This window comes from Carettochelys insculpta, chromosome 14, assembly GCF_033958435.1.
Source record: "Carettochelys insculpta isolate YL-2023 chromosome 14, ASM3395843v1, whole genome shotgun sequence".
Classification (NCBI taxonomy): domain Eukaryota; kingdom Metazoa; phylum Chordata; order Testudines; family Carettochelyidae; genus Carettochelys; species Carettochelys insculpta.
In genome coordinates, this window is record NC_134150.1 from 12,982,158 (window position 1) to 13,004,137 (window position 21,980).

Here is a 21,980-nt window from a genome sequence, read left to right on the forward strand (position 1 = left end):
AGAATTTATAATTAACTGCAGAAACCTAAAATAAATACATAACCTAAAATAAACCATGAACTGTTCTGCTTTAAGCTGACTGTGTACAGCAAATGTAGTACAAGGCCTACTATTTGTGGCAGGAGCATATCCAGAATTCACAGTATTACCACATGAAATTATTTTCATCTATATGTAAGACATGAGTGGAAAGGTGAATTAAGTTTCCCAAGAGTAGGATTTTGTGATTCAACATTTTGAGGCCTTTATAAAAAAGGTTGAGAAACATTGATCTACTGCACTGTCACTTTTTGCAGACAACAGGATTTGCTTTTTGGGGTTGTTTTTCATTGCAGAAATAAAAATATCTTGTAGATTCCTCCTTCTGTGTCATGTGTCCCATGAAATTTGGATATTCCCTATTAATTCTACAGAAACAGGAACATTTGTAAGTGGCCTCATGAATTAGGGACACAAATTTTGTGTGTACACTGACATATATGCCATGTCTAAATTTAGCAAATCATGTTGGCACATGCATAATTATTTGATCTCCAAAGGTGAATGCAAACTGTGTGCCCCCAAATAGCTAAAAATGCAGTTCTGTGAACTATATTTGAAAAATTTATTCTACAATGCAGAAAGGGTTGCAATAAATACATATTTTTCGAAGTTAGATAATGAAGTCCCAACCTGGGAAAAATATACACTGGATGCATCATACTATTGGCATTAAGCTGCTCTAGTGGCACTGGGGAGCATGCTCCTTCTGTCACATACTTCTAGCAGCACAAGCAGAAGTTCAGAATCAAGCAGAAGAAACAGCACAGATGAGGCCAGAGAAATGCAAACCATGTATCTGGGAATCAGAGGACACAAGACACTAGGATAACATTTTCTAAAGTGCCAACTGATTCAGGAGACTAAGTCCTAATTTTGAAGATGGGCATAAACAATTTAAAATATTTTGGCATAAATCTAATTTATAATGCCTACTTTAAAAACTTGGTCACTGTAAATCTGTATCTGTTTAACACTTGTTCTATTCAACAAGGACAGACATAAATCTTGCTCACACTTGGAATCTACCTAACAGTACAGTTCTGAACTAGAAAATCAAAGGCAGAATATAATAGCTATTTTAATAAACAGCTGACTCTTAATTTACATATCTACTACCATTAAATCAACCTTCAAAAATTTTACTTACTTTCCTAGGGGAAGTAATTTTATTTTGATGGCCAAGGATAGGTAGTAAGGGATTGTGAATGGACTGGCAAATTTTCCTAAAATTTTATTAAAAAGTACATTAAAAAATTACAGTTGCCTGACTTAAGCATGTGAAACTAACGGTAGTATTGGTCGGTCTCTCTCTAAAAAGAATTTAAAAAAAAAACAGATTTCACAGCACAGATAATGATTCTATTCATCCTGGAAATACTCACAGACTGTTTCACAACATCCCCCCATTCAGGAGCTACACCATACTCAGGATTTTCTTTCAAGAATCTGCACAAGTCCTTCAGTGGTGGAGCAAAAGCACCTCCCACCTAAAAAATAAAATATTTGAGAAGCGGCATTTCCAATTTACTTTGGATTTTACTGGTTTGATATTCTGGTTACACTTATGTCCTTCTGAGGAAAAAAAATCAAACAAACTGACAGCATTAGAAAGTGAAACTGCACCCCACATTTGTAATTTGTTTCTGTCAAGATGGGTGTTATATAATTTGTTCCAGATGTTAGTTAGCAAACTCACATATAGCAACTTCAATATGAGACAATCTTTGTATTGTAACATGTTGTATAAATGCCAGGATTCATTTCAGAAGTGTACTGAAATTGGAACACATCACCCTATTAATGAATATGTGAAAAGAGGTGCCAAAGTTTTAAAAGAAACATTTATAGCCTGATTTTGTTTATTAAAAATTTCCTATCTTGTGGCTGCTGAATGAGCTCTACCCTATCTCCCCTGAATCAGCTTTTCAAAATGTATCCTTCTTGTTTAATAAGAGTTGCTCTTTCTGGCAGGGTTAACTATTTATTTTCTTGCAGCCCACCCCCCCCCCACAAAAATCAAAATTTAAATTTTTAGGTAAAGTTGCTAAACCCCATATCCCACCAAGCAAACCATAATAAGCAAAGAAAGAACTGGGTAAGTCATCGAAAATTGCCATCAACAGCTCCCCCTTTTCACATCATCATCATCAACAACCATGGACTCAGTGCCCATCGGTGTCTGATGCCTCTCTCAGTATTTCCTTCCATCTTTCCGTGTCCAGTGTGGAGTGGCATAGCTTTTCTAGACTAGCTCCGCACCAATCTACTCTATCACCCATTCTCTGTGGGGTGCGCTTCTCCTATTTGAACTGTCCATTATGCCGAACACCAAGGTCTTGATTTTTCGTTCGTTGTTCTTTCTGCAAATACACCCGAACAGCTGTAATTTCCATTGTATAACAATCTGTGGTAGGTTCTCTTTCAGCTTTATCTTGCTATATAATTCCTTGTTGGTGACCTTCTGCATCCAACCTATTCTCAGGATCTTTCTGTAACAACTCCCCCTGAATGCCAATATTGTTCTCGCCAAATCTTTTGTTATCACCCATGCCTCACATACATACAACATGCTGCTGAATACACATGCTTTCAAGATGCTCAGCTTCCTTCCTATGCTAATCGCTTTGCTTCTCCAGCTCTTATCCATTGTTTTCAAACTTGCTCTTTGTTTTCACTAGTCGCTATTTCCTTCTTACAGTCTAGATCATATGTTATGTTGCTCTCCAAATACGTCAACTTCTCTACGTTCTCTAGTTCAGTCCCAGCTACACAGATTTTTCTTCCAAATACCATTGTTTTTATTTTATCTATGTTCATAATCAGTCCATAGCACCCCCTTCCTCGTTTACCACCTGCACCATTTTCGCTAGCTTCTCTTCATCTTCCTCATTGATAACTATATCATCCGTGAACCTCAAGTTGTTAATTCTTTTCCCATGCACAGATATCCCTTCTACTTCTTCCTTGATCTTGTCTATCACTCTCTCTAGATATGTGATGAAGATATTTGGTGATATCAGATCTCCTTGTCTTGTACCACTACTCATTCTAAACCAACTTCCCAACTCCCCACATGTTCTCACTGCTGCCTCTGAATTGTCACTGATATCCTTCAACAACTGTATCAGTCTGTTATCCACTCCGTACGACTACAACATCACCCAAGTCACTTTCTGAGCTATACTATCAAATGCCTTTTGAAAATAGACAAAAGAAGTGTAGCTGTTCTTGTTCTTTCATCGAGCTTTCTCTGCTATCAATCTTAGTACCAATATCTGGTGTATGGTACTTCTATCTTTCCTGAACCCAGCTTGCTCGTCCACTATATGTTCTTCTATCTGCAATCTTAGTCTCTCTGTCAATATCATCATCATTTAACACCTGAAATGGAATGGAAAGAAAGTAACGGGAAAGGCAGTTTACAGTGGTACTACAGTTTGTAGTAAAGAGTGTCACTGTGCCAGCAGCTTGTGCTGGGGAAAGTGCTTCATTGACACATTAATATTTATGTGCAGCATAACTCCATTTTCCTGGCACTGATGTTTGGTTTGCTGGAGAGCCAAGGCTGCAGTACTAGAGAAGCTGAGTATCTGTGCATTGATGAAACAGCACATGAAGGGCTCTCAACAGTAGTGCTTCATTGGGTACAGGAATTCTCATTACTCCAAACATGCTGCCACATGTAGAAGTGTTACCCCCACTCTGTTCTCCTGCACGTTGCCCTTCCTGAAAACCCAGCTAAATTCCTTCATGCCTTTCCCAAACCTTGATCCATTTGTTTGCAATTCCTCATCCCTACAGCAACCCTCATATTTCCACCAGAACAGCTCCCTTTACCCTGCTATGAAACCTGCCAAATGGACTCATAACAGATATGTTGGTGAATCAGAATGCAGAATGAACACAAAAGGAGTTGACAAATTTGAGCAAGTCTATTGGGTAGTCTCAGCACAAGATAACCTATTAAATTACTTTTTAAAACCTTCAAAATAGTTTGTTTAAAATGTAATAGAAAGTATGTGTGAAGTTCAGAATTTCTTGAGTTTGTGGTGGTTTACCCCAAGTAGTAATAATAAATAAATAAATAAATAAATAAAAAGTATGTAAACCAAGACAAAACTTCAAAGGGATATTTTTCAAGCATTTGATTTGGAAAAGTTGGTGAACCTTTTATTAAAGAAAATTCCATACAACAGTAAATTGTCATCTGAAAAATTGTTAACTGGCTGACAGCACAATTCTCAACAATCACAACTAAGGAATCACTTCCAGTAGCTGTATAATACACTCCCATTGGACTTCTGTTTATTTTCTCTCTGTTTAATTACCAGCTAAGACCTCCATCTGCATCACCCATCAAAAGCCACTGAGATTTGTCTTTGAAAGCAAAAGTCATGCCCAACACTTGCCAAGAGATGCTTTACCGTCAGCACACTTATTTTCTATTCTAAATATTGGTGTGAACTTTAGTATCTTGGATACCATTCAATGTCAAAACAGTAACATTATAATACCAAGCTGTATTTGTGAGATATACTTAACACAGGTAAGTGTAGTGTTGAGATCTAGTCTTGATCAGACAACACACAATACTATCTTTTGAGACTAAAAAAGAGAAGTTACTCACTTCATGTTGTAACGAGGGTTCTTCAAGATGCGGCCCCCCCCCCATGGATGCTCCATGGTAGGTGTTGGGCTTGCCCAGCACCATAGCTCGGAGACTTTTCCATAGCAGTATTAAGTGGGGTTGTGCATGCGCTGTCCTAGTGCGCACTGTTTGTGCTATGAGGTAGCGCATGCAGCCCGGCTCTCTCCTCAGTTGTGTTTTGATGCCCTAACTATAGCTATTGCACTGAGTAAAGGGGAGGCAGGAAGCACATGGAGCATCCACAGGGACACACGTCAAAGAATAACCATTACAACATGAAATAACTTCTCTTTCTTCTTCGAGTGCTTTCCCCGTGGGTGTTCAAAGGTGGGTGACTCTACAGAAGTGCCTCCCTAGTTGGATGGTGGGTTCTGATTTGGCACATCTACCGTGGACAGTACTGCCTGACTACTGCCATGTCTCTGTCTGCATGGGATTATAACGCACAGTGAACCACAAATGTGTTGTTAGATGACCATGTGGCTGCCCAACAAATGTCCTGTAAAGTCACTCCCTTTACAAAGATTGCGGATGTTGCTACCAATCTTGTGGAGTGTACCCTTGGAAACAATGGTAGTGGTTTGTTTTGGATGGAACAGCAGTGCACTATGCATGTAGATATACTTCTCAATATATGTTGGGCTGACGGAGGCACTCCCTTCAATCTCTGTGCGATAAAGAAGAATAATCTCTGTGATTTTCTCAAGGATCCTGTTCTAGCTTTGTAGAAGCATAGGGCCCTTCTGACATCCACAGTGTGCAATTTGGCCTCCACATTGAAAGCATGCACTTTAGGGTAGAAGGTAAGTAGAATTATAGGTTTGTTGACATGGAATTGAGAGCACACTTTCGGTAGGACTGCAGGATGTGGTCATAGTACAACTTTGTTCTTGTGGAAGATTGTATATGGTGGGGAATTGGTCAGGGCTGCTACCCCACTCACTCTTCAAACTGATGTTATAGCTACTAGGACAGCACTTTCATTGTTTGTATGTCCAAAGTGCATGTGGCCATCAACTCAAAAAGTGGTCCCATGAGTTTGTAAAGGACCAGTTCCAAGTCCCAAACTGGAGGTACGGGCCTGCAAGGCCTTTCCAGAATATCTTTACAATTGGGTGAGTGAACACGGAGAAGCCTTCTACAGGTGAGTGTGGATCCAAAGTGAGGACAGTGATAGATGAGCCTCTTCTAGGTAAAGGATGTAGTTGAGGATTGGGTGCAGTGGGACTTCTGTGGGTTGTATGCCCCTTTCACAACAATAGGACAAAAATGCCTCCACTTGGAAAGATAAGTTTTTCCAGTTGTTTCTTGTCTACCGTATAAGAGCAACTCCCTCACTTGCTGGGAGAAGTGATGTGTGTGCTAGGAACCACAGAGAAACCAGACCATCAGATGGAGGGTGTGTGGTCTGGGGTGAATCATGAAAGCATTGCTCTGGTAGAGAACGCCCAAGCTGGGAAGAAGGTAAAGACGATGACGAGATATATGAGAAAACAAAGGCAACCAGATCTGTCTGGGTCACACTGGAGCAATGAGGATGGTTCATGCTCCACCTGTCTGGATCTTCCTGAGGACCCTAGCAATCACAATAGGTGTAAAAGGCATAGACAAGGTGGGGGTACTCCAAAAAAGGAGAAAGGAGTCCCTTAAAGTCTTGTACCCCTTGCCTGTCCTCGAGCAGTACTGGATGCATTTGGAATTTTCTTGTGTTGAAAAGAGGTCTGGAAGACGTGTTGAGTCACCTTGTGCTCCAGGGAGAAGTGGCAACTTAGAGCGTCTGCGAATGTGTTGCTCATGCCTGGCAGGTATGATGCCCTGAGAACGATCTTATGTCTGATACACCAGCTCCACAGCTTTACAGCCTCTGTGCAAAGGGATTGTGACCATGCTCCTCCCTGACAATTGAATAGAACATAGTTGTGGTGTTGTCTGTGAGGATCTGGATGGTCTTGTTTTGGATGTGTGGCAGACAACATTTGCAGGTACTGAAAACAGCATGTATTTCTACGAGATTGATATGCAAACTCTGCTCATCTCTGGACAATTGACCCTGTACACAATGTTGTTGGCAATGTGCTCACCAGCCAAGAAGTGAAGCTTCCATTGTAATTTGATAGGCTGGTTGGTCGCGATGGAATAGGACCCCCTACTAGAGAGTTCTGTTCTTGGGTCCACGAGCATAAGGATTCTGTTACCTTTCAAGGAACCAACACTCATCTGTGAATTTGATGTCTGCCGGGGGTATACACTGATGCCAGCCAATGCTGGAGGCAGGGGAAATGTAGCTGATCACTGGGGACAACATATGTGGGGGCTGCCATGTGGCTGAAGAGCACGTCAGCACAGGAACCGTGGGACTGATGGTAAGCTCTAATATCAAGCCCTTTATAGCCTCGTGGTGCTGTATAGAAAGATAAGCTCGAGCAGTTGTGGAGCTGAGCCATGCTCCAATGAATTTGATGCATATAGTAGATTCAAAGGTAGACTTGGCTATGCTTATCAGGAATCCCAGATATCAGAGGGGAAGCTGTGTTAATCTGTATCTGCAAAAACAACAAGAAGTCCTGTGGCACCTTATAGACTAAGAGATATTTTGGAACATAAGCTCTCGTGGACAAAGACCCACTTTGTCAGATCATGCATCTGACAAAGAGGGTCTTTGCCCACAAAAGCTTATGCTCCAAAATACCTGTTAGTCTATATGGTGCCACAGTACTTTTTGTTGTTTTGGAGGAACCCCAGTGATTGTAATAGCTGTTTCATGGCCTGGACTATGGCTCTGCTGATGTCTTCAGCTTGTCCCCAAAGGAGGCAGTCATCAAGGTACGGGAGTATGGTAATGCCTTCCCGTTTGAGGTGTGCAGCTACTGGAGCCGGTACCTTGGTGAATACCCTGGAGACAACTGAAAGCCTGAAGGGCAGGATTCTGTATTGTAGTGTGCTCTGAGGGCAAAGTGCAGGAAGCATCTGTTACCAGGGTGAATAGTGGTATGGAAATAAGTGTCTTGGAGGTCGAGGGCTGTGCATCAGTCTCCCTCATCCAGTGCAAGAATTATAGCAAAGTGGTCATATTTAAATTGCTGCTTGTGAATGTATTTATTAACCACCATAGGTCTACTAGCATGTGTCTCCAGCCCCCTATTTTCTTTTGTGGTAGAAAATAGTTCGAGTAAAACCCCCTCCCTTGGTACTTCTTTGGAACTTCTATGGCTCCAATTTCCGAGAGCCACAGTAAGTTCTTGTGGGAGGGGCCCCTGCGGAGGGATGGGTGAGGGAGAGATGTTGGGGGACGGAGAGTAGAGGGACAGTGTATCCCTGGGTGATGACATCTAAGACCCATCTGTCTGTGGTTACTGACGTCCACTGATGGTAAAAAAAGGACGTAGGTGGTGGTGAATATCTGATCAGTGCACACTGGTGAGTGTGAGAGGTTCAATGAGCCCTCGAACAAAACTTCAAACCTGCTGCTTCGAAGCCAGTGGAAGGGCAGAGTGGTTGTTTGGAGCTTTGCGCTTCTGACTTCTTGGTCTGTTGGCATTGTACTGATACAGTTTGTAGGAATATCCTGAAAATGACTGGTCTTTGTACCATTGGTAAGGGGTGTGTCTTCTTTTCCTGAATGGAAAAGAGTACATCCCCAAAGCACTCAAGGTAGTTCTCGTATCCTTGCTAGAATGTAAGGTTTCATTCGTATTCAACGCAAATAGTTTCACTGTATCAAATGGTAGCTCTTCAAACTTTGCTCATAACTCTTTTGGAATGCCTGCTGCCTGGATCCATGATGATCTTTGCATGGTTATGGCGGTGGCCATGGTTCTGGTGTCTGTATCAGTGAAATCCAATGCCATCTGCAATGATGTCTTTGTTGCAGAGAGGCCTTTCTGAACAACAGATTTCAGGATGGATTGTTTGTCCTCAGGCAGGTAAGGTATTAATTCGGAAAGCTTGGAATACTTATTGAAACTGTGATTGTCTAGCAGTGCTGAGTAGTTGCCTATATGCAATTGGATGGCAGCAAATGAGTATACCTTCTTATCGAATAACTCCAGATGCTTGTGCTCCTTATCAGGAAGGTTATTTTTATATAATGAAGACTTCGCTCTATGACTGTCAGTGTCTATTATTAAGGAGTTAGGTTGTGGGTTATGAAATAAGAAGTCCATGCCCTTCGCTGGAATGAAGTATTTTCTCTCTGCCTGATTGTTGGTTAGTGACACTGTGGCAGGGTTTTCCAGATGTTGTCTGCTGCTTCCAATATAGCCTCATCTAGGGGTAGGGCTACTCTTGCAGTTAACGGGGGCTGTAAATCCTTCAATCGTTTGTGTTGTTTCTCAGGTATTTCAGTCAATCTAATCTCTTGACTGATAGCCATTCTCCTAAACAAGAGCCTCGAACTGCTTCAGATCAGGAGGAGAAGTCTAGCGAATGGGTGAAAGAGCTTCCCTATGCGACATGGCCAATTCAGCCAGTGATGAGTCCGGGGGAAGTCGTGATTCAGTATCATCTGGCAGGAGTGTATCATACAATTCCCTCTCTCTCACAGTGTGCACAGAGGGTGATAAAACAAGAGCTGACTGATGTCAAACAGCAGAGTTTGCTTGTGAATGACCCCTAGTGAGACAGCAGGGCAATGGTTGTAATTGGGACCTGGAGTAATACAATTCGTGAGAGTAATGATGATGATGATGATGATGACACTCATAGTGCCAGTATGCTCCTAGGGGCAGCACTTGGAGATGAATGATGTGAAGAAAATGGTGCTTCTACAGTCAAAATATCTGTTCAGTCTAGCAGACTGTGGTAATAAAAGGACTTCATGAAACTTACCAGCACTTGTAGGCGAATGGTCCCTATATTGTGCAGATTAATAATAAGGAGAGAATGGCAGTACCTCGGTGATCTGCAGTCATGATGATATTTATCCACATTGGTTCTGTGAAAGGAAGGGTGGTGGACGTAGTGATATGCTCCCTCAGTGAACGGACAAAAGAGCGAGGGCTATGGTTCCCTGCAGGGACCCTATTCCTTTTAGCCTTAGCCTTCCGTGGTGTTGCAGCTCACGACTGCTCTTACTGACAGTTAAGAGCTTGTCCCTCTGCTGCTGCGGAGACGACAACACGGCACTGCACGTTGTTCAGGCACCCACATTAGTTGTGATTCTACTGGTGCTCACTGTGCAGGCTGCATGGCAGCTCCCACTGAGTCTGCCGATGCTGTTAATTGTTACCGTGCCACTTCGGATGCAGCCAGTGCCGCAGGTGTTGAAGCTACTGTGAGAGCAGTGTGGCTTTTAGATTTTGAAGGAGTGGGCTTGGGCTTAGTTTGAATACCACAAGTACCTGGCTTTTTCCCCTTGCTCACTCTAGATAAGGACTTTAGGAGGACAGTTTTGACTGGGACTGAGTCCCCCGAAGGCAAGGGGGGTGTATCACTGACAGAAGGGATGTTTCCTGCAGATAGTGCCTCTGAATGCACTTGGAGGATTTTATCAAACATGAGCATTTTGAGCCTTAGCTCCCTGTCTACCCTCACCTCTGGCTGTTAGGCTTTTACAGTCAAAGTAGTGTTGTGGAATATTTCTCTCTTCAAGGCAAGGGACGCATTCAGAGTGCCAGTCAGAAGCTGGCATGGGGTCCTGGCACTTCAACCAACCAATGCCATGCTGTTCTTTCTTAATACTGAGAAGTTCAGTGTTGTAGTTTGTTTCTTTCCTCCTCTTTTTTTTTTAAGTCGGAAAACTTACAAAATGCGTAATGAAACTGGCTAGTACCCACTTCTCCTCATCCTTACTTTTTTCCCTCTTTTATTCCTACATAACTGTAGTAAATATCAGTTAACAATAAACTACAGTAGGGTTGCAACATTCGCGAGGGTTTGGTGTTAAGAACTCGTGTGAATGCTGAATTTTGCAAATATGGGGGGCTCGGAGACCCAGGGAAGTGGCGGCTGCTGGCGCTTCTGGTTCTGGAGCCCTGAGGAAGCAGCATTCGTGAATAATTGAATTTGCGAATGTCACACTCATGAATGTCGTGACCTTGCTGTACCTATATGAAAGAAACAAGAACTGACTAACAATAACCCAAATCCTATCTACAGGTTTGAGGGGAGAGGAGAGAGACCATGCTGTGTGTGTACCTGAGGGCAACGAAGGAGCAGCTGAGGAGAGAACGGGGCAGTGCACACTACCTAGTAGTGCACACAGCACATGCTGGGACAGTGCATGCACAGCCCCATTCAATACCGCTATGGAAAAGTCTCTGTGCTGTCATGCTAGGTGAATCCAACACTTACCATGGAGTACCCACGGGGACAGCACTTGAAGAAGAATCAAGAGGTATCACAGATTGAACATACAACCCTAGAGTTTGAGACAAATCACGCATGCAGAGAATTTATACAGACCAAAAAAACCCAAAAACACCAGACACTGAAGAAACAGGACTGGAGACATTGCGATCTTTTCAGAACTCCTATTAAGGATAATGAAGAATCATTACTAAATTGTTTATCTATGTTCCTGAAGGCTTTTAAATGGGTACAACACTTTCATAACAGGTGAAGTAATTTTGTAAAATACTTTGAGATCCTTCTCCATGAAAGGTGTACTATATATGCAAATCATCATTACGTGTTAAGCATCAGAGGCTTCACATCTACAGAACCACCACCAAACTACATCAAGAGCTAGTCTATTAGTAGAGCAGATTTTCAGTGTCCTATGATAAAAAGCCACAACATTTGCAGGCTTTGGCCACATTTAATCTTTTGCTTTCAACCACACATACATTGGTGAGACTTATTGTAAACTCCAGTTAAGGAAAACTTGAACATATATCAAAGTAGTTTATGAAGCTATTCTTCATTATGGGAAAAAAATGTTCTTAGTGGACAGATAATAAATACTAGAAAACAGTTTCCTAAACAATTGTAAATATATTTAATTTAATTTTAGTAACTTTCTTCTTTACTGTTAAGGTTCCATGGAGTCCTTGGATCACTTCTCCCTTTTTTCTATTGCCCTCCCTGACCTATCAGGCCATGTTTTGAAACCCTTTCAGAAGCATGGACAGCATCCCTTCTGTGATTTTTCAGGTCATCTTCTGCAGGAAATAAACAGTCTGTTGAATGAATTATTTAATTTTTGAACTGGAAATTGAAAATTCTACCGGCTAGGCAATGGTCTAATTTTTAGGTCCAACACAGACTCAAGCCCGCTACCCTAACCTGAGTGAGTCATCTTCCAACCCAACCCAGACTCTTTCCTACAAACCTGAATCAGCACCATCACTGTCACATCTTGCCAATTCTCCTCCTCCACCAGTTCAAAGAATTAACATGGCAGCAGCTACATGCCATCCACTGCTCCCTGCTGTGCTGCCAGCTCTGTGGAGTGAGAGGAATTATGCTCCTTGCCACACTCATTCTACACTACAACATTCCAGTGAGGACGTGGTGGACAGCAGAAGTGGTGCATCCGGCTGCTGTCACAACAATGGCATGAGCAAGAGGACAACTGACCTGAACCAATACCTAGAGGGTCTTTTTGTTTTCCCATCAGACATGGATCCAACAGTTGTAGCTGGTTCCCACTGGGTTCAGATCAGGCCTGTGCCTGTGTTTGCAAACCTGGTAAATACTTTTGCACTCACACTTTGGATCATGCAGAAAATTTTGGACAATTCAGCCCACTCAACTCTCCAATTTGTAGATTTCCTCAACATACACCCAGGAGCTCTAAAGCTGTCTCTAGTCTGACAGGTGGATGGAGAGAAACGTCCTTTAATGAGCTGTTAGAGGGTGATGTATTTACAGACTGAAGGCTGAGGTGCCAGGAAATCTAGTCATTAGTACAGTAAACCCTCAAAGTAAGCAACTTCAAGTTGCACATAACTCTCTTAAATGCAACAGCTTGAAGCTTCTCTGTGGCCCCTTCCCCCTGCTCTTCTCCATAGCTGTGAGCAACTAAGTAGGTTAAAAGCCTTCCCCCTGCTTTCCTCCAGCCACGCAGCTGTCAGGGTTACAGCTGTACAGATGGGAGAAGAGGGGAGAAGGGGCTTTTAGCATGCCTAGCTGCTCGCAGTTGCAGGCAGATAGGCTAGCTAAAAGCCTTCTCCTTGCCTTCCCCCAGAGGCACAGCTGTCAGAATGACCTCCACACCACTGGAGGAAGGCAGGGAAAAGCAGCCAGGAAACTGACCTGGTTTGCTGGTCAGTTAACTAGGTCCAACAATCAGTATGGAGATAGGAACCAGGCTGCCCCCTGGTTCCTGGCTCCCCACCATTCTAGGAGCCAAGAAACTGGCCAGCCCTTGTGGACTGCTCTGTGCCATGGCCCCTCAAGCCTAGGGAAGCCAGGAACCAGGTGGCAGCCTGGTTCCCTCTCCCCCCAACTTGTGTGAAAATTCAAGTTATACCGGGGTTGCAAGAATGCAACCCCTGTGTAACTGGAGGGTTTACTGTATTTCTATTTAAACAAAGCTTTTAACCCAAGTAAGAGGCAACAATACTTGACGCATTTTAATGAAATTATTTGACGGCAATATTTATACTTTGCTTCAGAAAAGCAAGATAAATATACAATATAGCCAAGAGTAAGCCAACAAGCTCTTCCACTTGGTGCAATCTAATCCATTCCAATGGTATTGTATTTGCTCTTCCGTTTTACTTTGTGATTGCTAAGGGTAAGTTAACTCTGGCAGGGATGCTCTATCAAGACACAGAGAGGGGGGCTGACAACTAAATTTTAGCTATAAAAAAAGATTTCCCTGTTCTGTGAAAAGAATTATTGTATTTAAACATGAATTTAAGAATATCCCCCAATAAGAGCAGGTCCTACTTATCAATTTTTTCTTCCACACAGTGACTCCAATCCCATTGTATTTTCATAGTACTTGAGCATTTGGAATTTACTCACTCCTTCTTATGACACCTCAATATAATACTCTACTATCACCAGATGAAATTCACTCCAGAGCCAGGAGCTCCTGCATGATTCTATACACTTATTCAAATTTTTTAAACATGGGGCTGAAGTAGCACATACAATATTGTGTGTGTCTTCTGTACTATCTGAATTTCAACTGATAGAAACAAAATCCTGCGTACACAATGTATATAATTTTGCACAGCATCTCACAAATAATTTTGTAGCAACTACTAAATTCTGATTTCAATATTACAACTACCCTTCATGTCCCATTTAAAAAACTTTAAACTTTAGACCGTACATAAGGAATTCCTATAAAGCTTCATTTCATGTAATTTTTGTGTTTGAGCAAAGAGAGAATGGGCACAGTAGTGCAAGTACCTTTCTAGCGTTTCTTCTATTAATCAGCTGAACACGTTCTTCACCAGTAAGACTATTAATATCCAATTTATTAGGATTTCGACAACGATGCCTTTTTTGTTTTGGCCTCCCATCATGAAGCTGCATTCTCTGTTTTAGAGAGAATTTAGAAATGAATTATTGTTAGTCTTCTGTTAAAATAAATTAAAATTGCTGGGAAGACGGATTTGTTGATATGTTCTCATAAGCCACCATCTTTAAAAGTAAATCCTTTCATATTTCCAACATCAAAAGTTGACTTACCTTTGCAGCTGCTGCCCCCCAATTTTAAAAACTGAGACAGTCTCAAAGCAGTGCATGGCCAAACCCTGTTCACAACTTTCAAACCCTTAGTCTGAAAGTCCAGAATTTTATAGTACAGTAAACTCTTTTGTATCCCGCAGCCCTGGGCCCAGGAGGTTGCCAGATATTCAAATAGTCTGGATAATTGAGAAGTATACCTAGCAATGTGTAACACTAAAGAAAAACAAGATTAGATGTTAACCAACAAAAATGTGTGCAGAATACTTTATTTACCAATAACAGTAGTATTGCACACTGTATTTGCTGTATTTATTTGTATTTACTTTTATTATACTGTACTTATGGAAAATGTAACTAAAATTTACTTATAGTTAAAATTCCAGTTATTTGAGAGTTCTGGATAATAGAATGCTGGGTACGAAAGAGTTTACTGTATCTTCCTTTAAAATGCATCAATACACTCATTTAATTTTTTCCAGTTATGCATCTACATCTCAGTTGGTCAACATGTGATAAAGTAATGGCATTCATTGGGATATAATGAGTATGAAACACTAAACTGTCACTCTCAGTTGCTAGTTTACTGGGGGAGAAGAGTGGTGGTAAGGACAATAGAAAATTTAGGCTACTTACCTGAAACTGGTGTGTAATCCAACTCTTAACTCGTGTGATCTCTACTTATATTCCATATATGGATATGCATGAACGCCACATGCCTGAGCCTGGAATTTTTTGCAAGCAGCATCTTCTAGCCTGCATATATGCCACTGCATTCCTTATGTTCTGAACTGAAGGCATAAGGGTGGCCAGGGCTGATAACTCTCCAGTTCCTACTCTTACCTCAAATCCCAAATAATTCACAGCAGACGGGACGTAGGAGAAGGAGGAGTGGAATACATACAGAGACCATATAGCTTGAAGAACCTCCAGTTACAGAAAAGTAACATCAATTTCTGCTTCAAGGAATGATAACATAAGAACAGCCATACTGGGTCAGACCAAAGGGCCATCCAGCCCAATATCCTGTCTGCCGACAGTGGCCAGTGCCAGGTGCCCCAGAGGAGATGAACCGAAGACAACGATCAAGCAATTTGTCTCCTGCCATCTGTATCCAGCCTTTGACTAAAGGCTAGGGGCACCATACTTTACCATTGGCTAATAGCCATTTATGGACCTAACCTCCAAAAATTTATCAAGCTCTTTTTTAAACTTTGTTAGAGTGCTGGCCTTCACAGCCTCCTCTGGCAAGGAGTTCCACAGGTTGACTGTGCGCTGTGTGAAGAAAAATTTTCTTTTATTAGTTTTCAACCTACTACCCATTAATTTCATTTGGTGTCCTCTAGTTCTTATATTATGGGAACAAGTAAATAAAGAGAAGTTACTCACCGTAGTAACGGTGGTTCTTCGAGATGTGTCCCCGTGGGTGCTCCACCATAGGTGACGGCTTGGCCGGCGCCGCAGATCGGATCTTCCAAGCAGTTTCTGCCGGACCGCGCATGCGCCGGCGTGCGCCGCTCCCTGGCGCGCTCCTGGCCATGTGCGCGATCCGGTCCCCACCAGTTCCTCGACCAACCGCCTCGGTTGCCCCTGCAAAACACTAACAGAGATCCGAAGCGGGGAGGATGGGCGGGAAGTGGAGCACCCACGGGGACACATCTCGAAGAACCACCGTTACTACGGTGAGTAACTTCTCTTTCTTCTTCGACTGTCCCCGTGGGTGCTCCACCATAGGTGACTACCCAGCAGTAACCCAGATAGGTGGTGGGTAATCGGATTATGTGCAGCTGGTCCCCGAGAGGACCGCTGCAGAGAGACGGGTATCCTCTTGGAATACCCTGTGAAGGGCGTAATGTTTGGCGAACGTGTCGTAGGATGACCAGGTCGCCGCTCTGCAAATGTCTTTCAATGCAACGCCCTTGAAAAAGGCTGTTGATGCTGCCACCGCCCTGGTGGAATGAGCCCTGGGAGTGGCCGACAAAGGAGTCTTTCTGAGCTCGTAGCACATTTTTATGCAGGATACAATGTGCTTTGAGATTCTCTGCGATGAGAGACCTTCTCCTTTAGATTTGGGAGCGAGGGAGACCAGGAGTCTATCCGTTTTTCGGAAGGACTTGGTCCTGTCTACGTAGAAGGCTAGCGCCCTCCTCACATCCAGGAGGTGTAGGCGCGCCTCTTCGCTGGAGTTATGAGGCTTTGGATAGAACGAGGGTAGAACAATAGGTTCATTGATGTGAAATTCGGAAGAAACTTTGGGAACAAAGGCTGGATGCAGCCGTATGGTTACCGCCTCCTTGGAAAAGACAGTGCAGGGTGGCGTTGCCATGACTGCCGCAAGCTCGCTCACCCGACGAGCCGACGTAATTGCAAGAAGAAAGGTCGTCTTTATTGTAAGGAGGCGAAGGCGAACCGTGGCCAAGGGCTCGAACGGTGGTCCCATGAGTGTGGTAAGCACCAGGTCCAGGCTCCACGAAGGTGGAATCGGTTTCCGAGGGGAGTATAGGTTTACCAACCCTTTGAGGAACCTGGTAACCATAGGGTGGGCGAACACCGTGTGCCCTCCCTCCTCATGTCTGAACGCCAAGATGGCGGCAAGGTGGACCTTTAACGAGGATAGCGAGAGTCCTGCTCTCTTGAGGTCCAGTAAATACTCTAGAATTGTAGGTATAGGCACCGAAAGGGGGGCCAGCTGCTTGGTAGAACACCAAGCCCTGAAGCGAGTCCATTTTTGTTTGTAGGTTTTCCTAGTGGAAGTCCTCCTGCTACTTTCTAGGACTTGCTGTACTTCCACTGTGCATGTGCTCTCTAGGGAGCTGAGCCATGGATTAGCCACGCTTGCAGTCGCAGGCTTTGGGGGTGCGGATGCACTATGGACCCCTGGGCTTGCGTGAGCAGATCCGGCGCCACCGGAAGAGGCATCGGTGGGCGGTCCGACAGGCGCAGGAGTAGGGGGAACCATGGTTGGCGATCCCACGTTGGGACTATCAGGATCATCCAAGCCTTGTCTCTCCTGGCTTTTTGCAGAACCTTGTGGATCAGCACTGCGGGGGGGAACGCGTAAAGCAGGGGGCCTCCCCACGGGATCGCGAACGCGTCCCCCAGGGACCCCCGGCCCAGCCCTGCTCTGGAGGAGAATCGTGGGCACTGTTTGTTGTGCTGAGTGGCAAACAGATCTATTTGGGGAAACCCCCATGCGTGGAAAATCGGCCGTAGTAGATCGGGACGGATCTGCCACTCGTGGGTGAGCGCAAAACGTCTGCTCAACTGGTCTGCCTTCACGTTGTGCGTGCCCGGCAAGTAGGAGGCTCTCAGGATTATATCGTGGGCGATGCACCAGTTCCATAGGCGGATTGCTTCCGCGCATAAGGTACGGGATCGAGCTCCTCCTTGCCTGTTTATGTAAAACATGGTGGAGGTATTGTCTGTACTGATCCCGACGACTTTGCCTTGTATACGGTCTCGAAAGTGTTTGCAGGCGTTGAACACTGCTTTGAGCTCTAAAACATTGATATGTAGAGACTGTTCCGTGGGTGACCACAGTCCTTGAGCCACCTCTTCGCCCATGTGCGCTCCCCACCCTATGAGGGAGGCATCCGTAGTGAGGAAAACCGATATTTGCGGCTGATGGAAGGGTACCCCTGTTAGCAAGTTCCCGGGGTTTACCCACCATTGCAGGGATTCGCGCACCCCAGGTGGGGGCGACACCACCCTGTGAACGGTGTGTACTGCCGGCTTGTATACACTTGCCAGCCAATGTTGCATGCTGCGCATGTGCAACCTGGCGTTCTGTACCACAAACGTAGCCGCTGCCATGTGGCCCAGCAGCTGCAAGCACGTCAAGACTGGCACCGTAGGGCTGAAGGTGATGACCTGCACGAGGGAACCGATGGCTCAAAAGCGAGCCTCTGGTAGGTATACTCTCGCCGAGACCGAGTTTATGCGAGCCCCTATGAACTCTATGTCCTGTGAGGGGTCTATCTTTGATTTTGCCAGATTGATAACCAGGCCAAGTGAGGAGAACGTGTTTGCTGTGACGCGTATCATGCGGAGAACCTCCCTTTTCGAGGTCCCTTTGAGCAGGCAGTCGTCCAGATACGGGAAAATAAACACCCCCTGTCTGTGCAGGTAGGCTGACACCACTGCCAAGGTCTTGGTGAAGACTCTGGGGGCCGAGGAAAGGCCAAACGGTAGGACCTTGTATTGGAAGTGTTCGTTGCCCACCATGAACCGGAGAAAACGTCGGTGAGCCGGATGAATGGTTATGTGGAAGTACGCGTCTTGTAGATCGAGGGCTGCGAACCAGTCTCCATCGTCCAGTGCTGTAAGGATGGAGGCAATAGTGATCATCCAAAAACGTTGCTTGCACAGATACCTGTTGAGGCCACGAAGGTCTAAGATGGGCCTCCAGCCTCCTGTCTTTTTCTCCGTCAGGAAATACCGAGAGTAGAACCCTTTCCCTTGCAGTTGCTCCGGCACCTTTTCCACCGCCCCTATGAACTCTAGGTGGGCCACCTCCTGCCTGAGCCTGGCTACATGGGAGGCCTCCTGGGGGTGGGGCTTGGGCGGCGGTCGCGGCGGCGGGAGCGACTGGAAGGGGATGGCGTACCCCGTGGCTATGATCTCCAGCACCCATTTGTCTGTGGTGATCCTTTGCCACTGGTCGTAGAATGGTCGGAGGCGATGGTGAAAAAGTCGTTTCGGATGATCTTGTGCAATGGTGGTGATGGCGCAGCCCTGGATTTGTATGTCAAACTTGTGGCCTTTGGCCCCGCCCCGAGGACGGACGGCCCTGTTGTGAGCGTCGCCTGGGGGTTCTGTACTGCTGGTGCTGCTGATGCCGCCCTTGCTCGTAACCCCTGTGATACTGGGGGCGCTGTTGCTGGTATTGGTACCGCCTTTGCTGTGGGTAGTACCTTTTCTTTGAGTATGGAGGGGTGTAAATCCCCAGGGTCCTGAGTGTGGCTCTTGAATCTTTACTGGAATGAAGGACCGAGTCAGTTGATTCAGCAAACAGCTTCTGCAAGTCGAAGGGAAGGTCGATTATCTTCGCCTGCAGATCTCTCGGTATGCCCGAGGTCTGGAGCCAGGACTCCCGTCGCATCACCACTGCAGTTGCTGTGGAACGTGCTGCCGTGTCCGCAACATCCAAAGCAATCTGAACTTCCATCCTCGCAGCCGCGTAGCCCTCTTGCACTATGGCCTTGAGGACCGGCTTTTTGTCCTCTGGAAGCGAGTCCATAAGGGAAGTTAATCTGGCATAGTTGTCGAAATTATGGTTCGCCAAGTGCGCTGCATAATTTGCCATTCGCAAGGTTAAAGTGGAGGAGGAGTAGACCTTTCTGCCGAACAGCTCTAGCTTCTTGGCATCTTTGTCCGTTCCCCCTGTTTTAAATTGCGATGTTTTTAATCTTTGCTGCGAGGACTCCACCACCAAGGAGTTTGGCTGGGGGTGGCTAAACAAGAACTCCATGCCCTTCGCCGGCACGAAGTATTTCTTATCCGCTCTCTTTTGGACAGGCGGAATAGTTGCCGGGGTCTGCCATATGGTAGTGGCGGACTCCAAGATCGCTTCATCAAGCGGGATTGCTACTCTGGAGGAGGCCGGGGAGCTCAAATTTTTAAGGAGCTTATGATGTTTCTCTTGCACTTGTGCTGGCTGGATGCCTTGCGTGAAAGCTACCCTCTTAAACAGCTCCTGAAACTGTTTGAGATCGTCCTTGGGATGGACGTCCCCTAAGGCCGTGGCCTCATCCGGGGAGGAAAACGAGGAACCGCTGGGGTACATTTCTTTGGACCCTTCCGGTTCTTGATGGTGATGGTGCGCCCTCTCGCTGGAGGTTTGCGAGGGAAAATCTCGTGGGTCCACGGCCAGTCCCCCCTGGGATGCTTGAGTCTCCGTCCCCGATCGCGATTGCCCTCGGGGGTACGAGGTAATATGTGGGGATCTCTCCCTGGTAGATTGCCGATGGTGTCCATGCCCCGCGTGGTAGGGACGACCATGGCAGTATAGGCACTGTTCCTGGAAAGGTGACCTTGACCATTCCCTTTGCACGTACCCTGTGTGTCTGGGAGAGGGGGATCGTCGAGACACTGGAGAGAGCGATTTTGCATAATAGTCCAGCGATTCAAATCCCAGGAAGGGCGAGGGTGGTGCCAGCCATGGGGAGGCTGATTGCAGGAAAGGAGAAGGGGGCTCCGGGTAGGCTAGGGGGGGCCCCTGCCTTCTGGTTGGAGTCTGCAACATGAGCGGAGGGCTGTGAGAAAAGAGCTCCACAGCCCTGTCTGGAGAGGGGCTGCAGTGCCTCCTCTTGTGAGCAGCCTTCCCCCTCCCTTGAGGAGGTAACTCCGCCCCCTGATGGGCGGGGGATCCCGGCCCCGTCGGCACCGTGCTAGGCACGCTCGAGGGCGGTGCCGCACGTGCGGAGTCCTTCTGCGCCTGCAGGCTACGTGCCTGCGCGCTCTGCACCGCCGGTTCCCCGGGGGTCGGTGCCGCCGGTACCGGCGCTTGCTTAGCCGCCGCCCTGCCTGCGATGCGGGGCGGCTGGCTGATCATCAGAGGCTGAGCCGCTTCCACGTGGCTCTCTGTGCCGCCGCCGATCAGCTGTTGCTGCGGCTGGGGGCTGCTCGCTCCTCCCGTCCCGCTCACTGTTGCTGCCAGCAGTGATCGGGTTGGAGAAACTTTCCTCCGTTTTTGCGCTGATGGAGTGAGGGAGGCAGCTTTCCTTCTAAGGGCCCTGGAGGGTCCCTCCTGCTGCGGCCGCTCCGGCACGTCTGGCTGGAGGGCCTTGTCAAGAAGCAGCAGTTTAATTCTCATCTCCCTGTCTCTCCATGCTCTGGTCGTTAACTTTGCACAGAAGGCGCATTTTTGTGCCACATGGGACTCCCCCAGGCACCTTATGCAGAGACTGTGCCCATCGGACACTGGCATCGCCTCTCGGCAGGACTCACATTTTTTAAAGCCTGAGGAGGACATTGTTGGTGAGTCTTTGAGTTTGTTTGCGGGTACTTAGCACTTCTTTGTGCTGTTTCCCCGTCCGATGGCCTGCCTCCGCAGGAGGGCTGATGGCCCTAGCTCCCGGCCTCCGGTGCTTGTTACTGGGACTGGCTTGAGCTGTCCCTCCGTAGCTTGTTTGTTTTTTTTTTACAAAATAACAACCGGTTACTTATGGTATCCTCAAGAACTGAAAAACTTTAAAGAGAAAACAAATAAAGTCGTTGAATACGCTATGTGGCTTTAGCCTAGTCGGATTCCGTCTGCAGCCGACGGCGGTTGAGAGGAACTGGCGGGGACCGGATCGCGCACATGGCCAGGAGCGTGCCAGGGAGCGGCGCGCGCCGGCGCATGCGCGGTCCGGCAGAAACTGCTTGGAAGATCCGATCTGCGGCGCCGGCCAAGCCGTCACCTATGGTGGAGCACCCACGGGGACACTCGAAGAAGAACTTTCCAATATTCACTTTCTCCACACCATTCATGATTTTATATACCTCTATCATATCGCCCCTCAATCTCTTCTTTTCTAGACTGAAAAGTCCCAGTCTCTCTAGCCTCTCCTCATATGGGACCCTTTCCAAACCCTTAATCATTTTAGTTGCCCTTTTCTGAACTTTTTCTAATGCCACTATATCTTTTTGAGGTGAGGAGACCACATCTGCACGCAGTACTCAAGATGTGGGCATACCATAGTTTTATATAGGGGAAGTATGA

At 45.9% G+C, this 21,980-nt stretch overlaps 1 protein-coding gene across 14 annotated transcripts in view; it reads right to left on the reverse strand.

The window, feature by feature from the left end:
- Positions 1-21,980, reverse strand: part of CHD9 (chromodomain helicase DNA binding protein 9) — a 312,438-nt gene that overhangs the window by 4,959 nt on the left and 285,499 nt on the right. For all 14 annotated transcript variants that reach the window (XM_075008394.1, XM_075008399.1, XM_075008398.1 and 11 more), the window contains 2 exons: positions 13,997-14,125; positions 1,425-1,529 (listed from right to left, as the gene is read on the reverse strand). In XM_075008394.1, the coding sequence (XP_074864495.1) occupies positions 1,425-1,529; positions 13,997-14,125 (234 nt within the window). The remainder of the gene's footprint in view (positions 1-1,424; positions 1,530-13,996; positions 14,126-21,980) is intronic.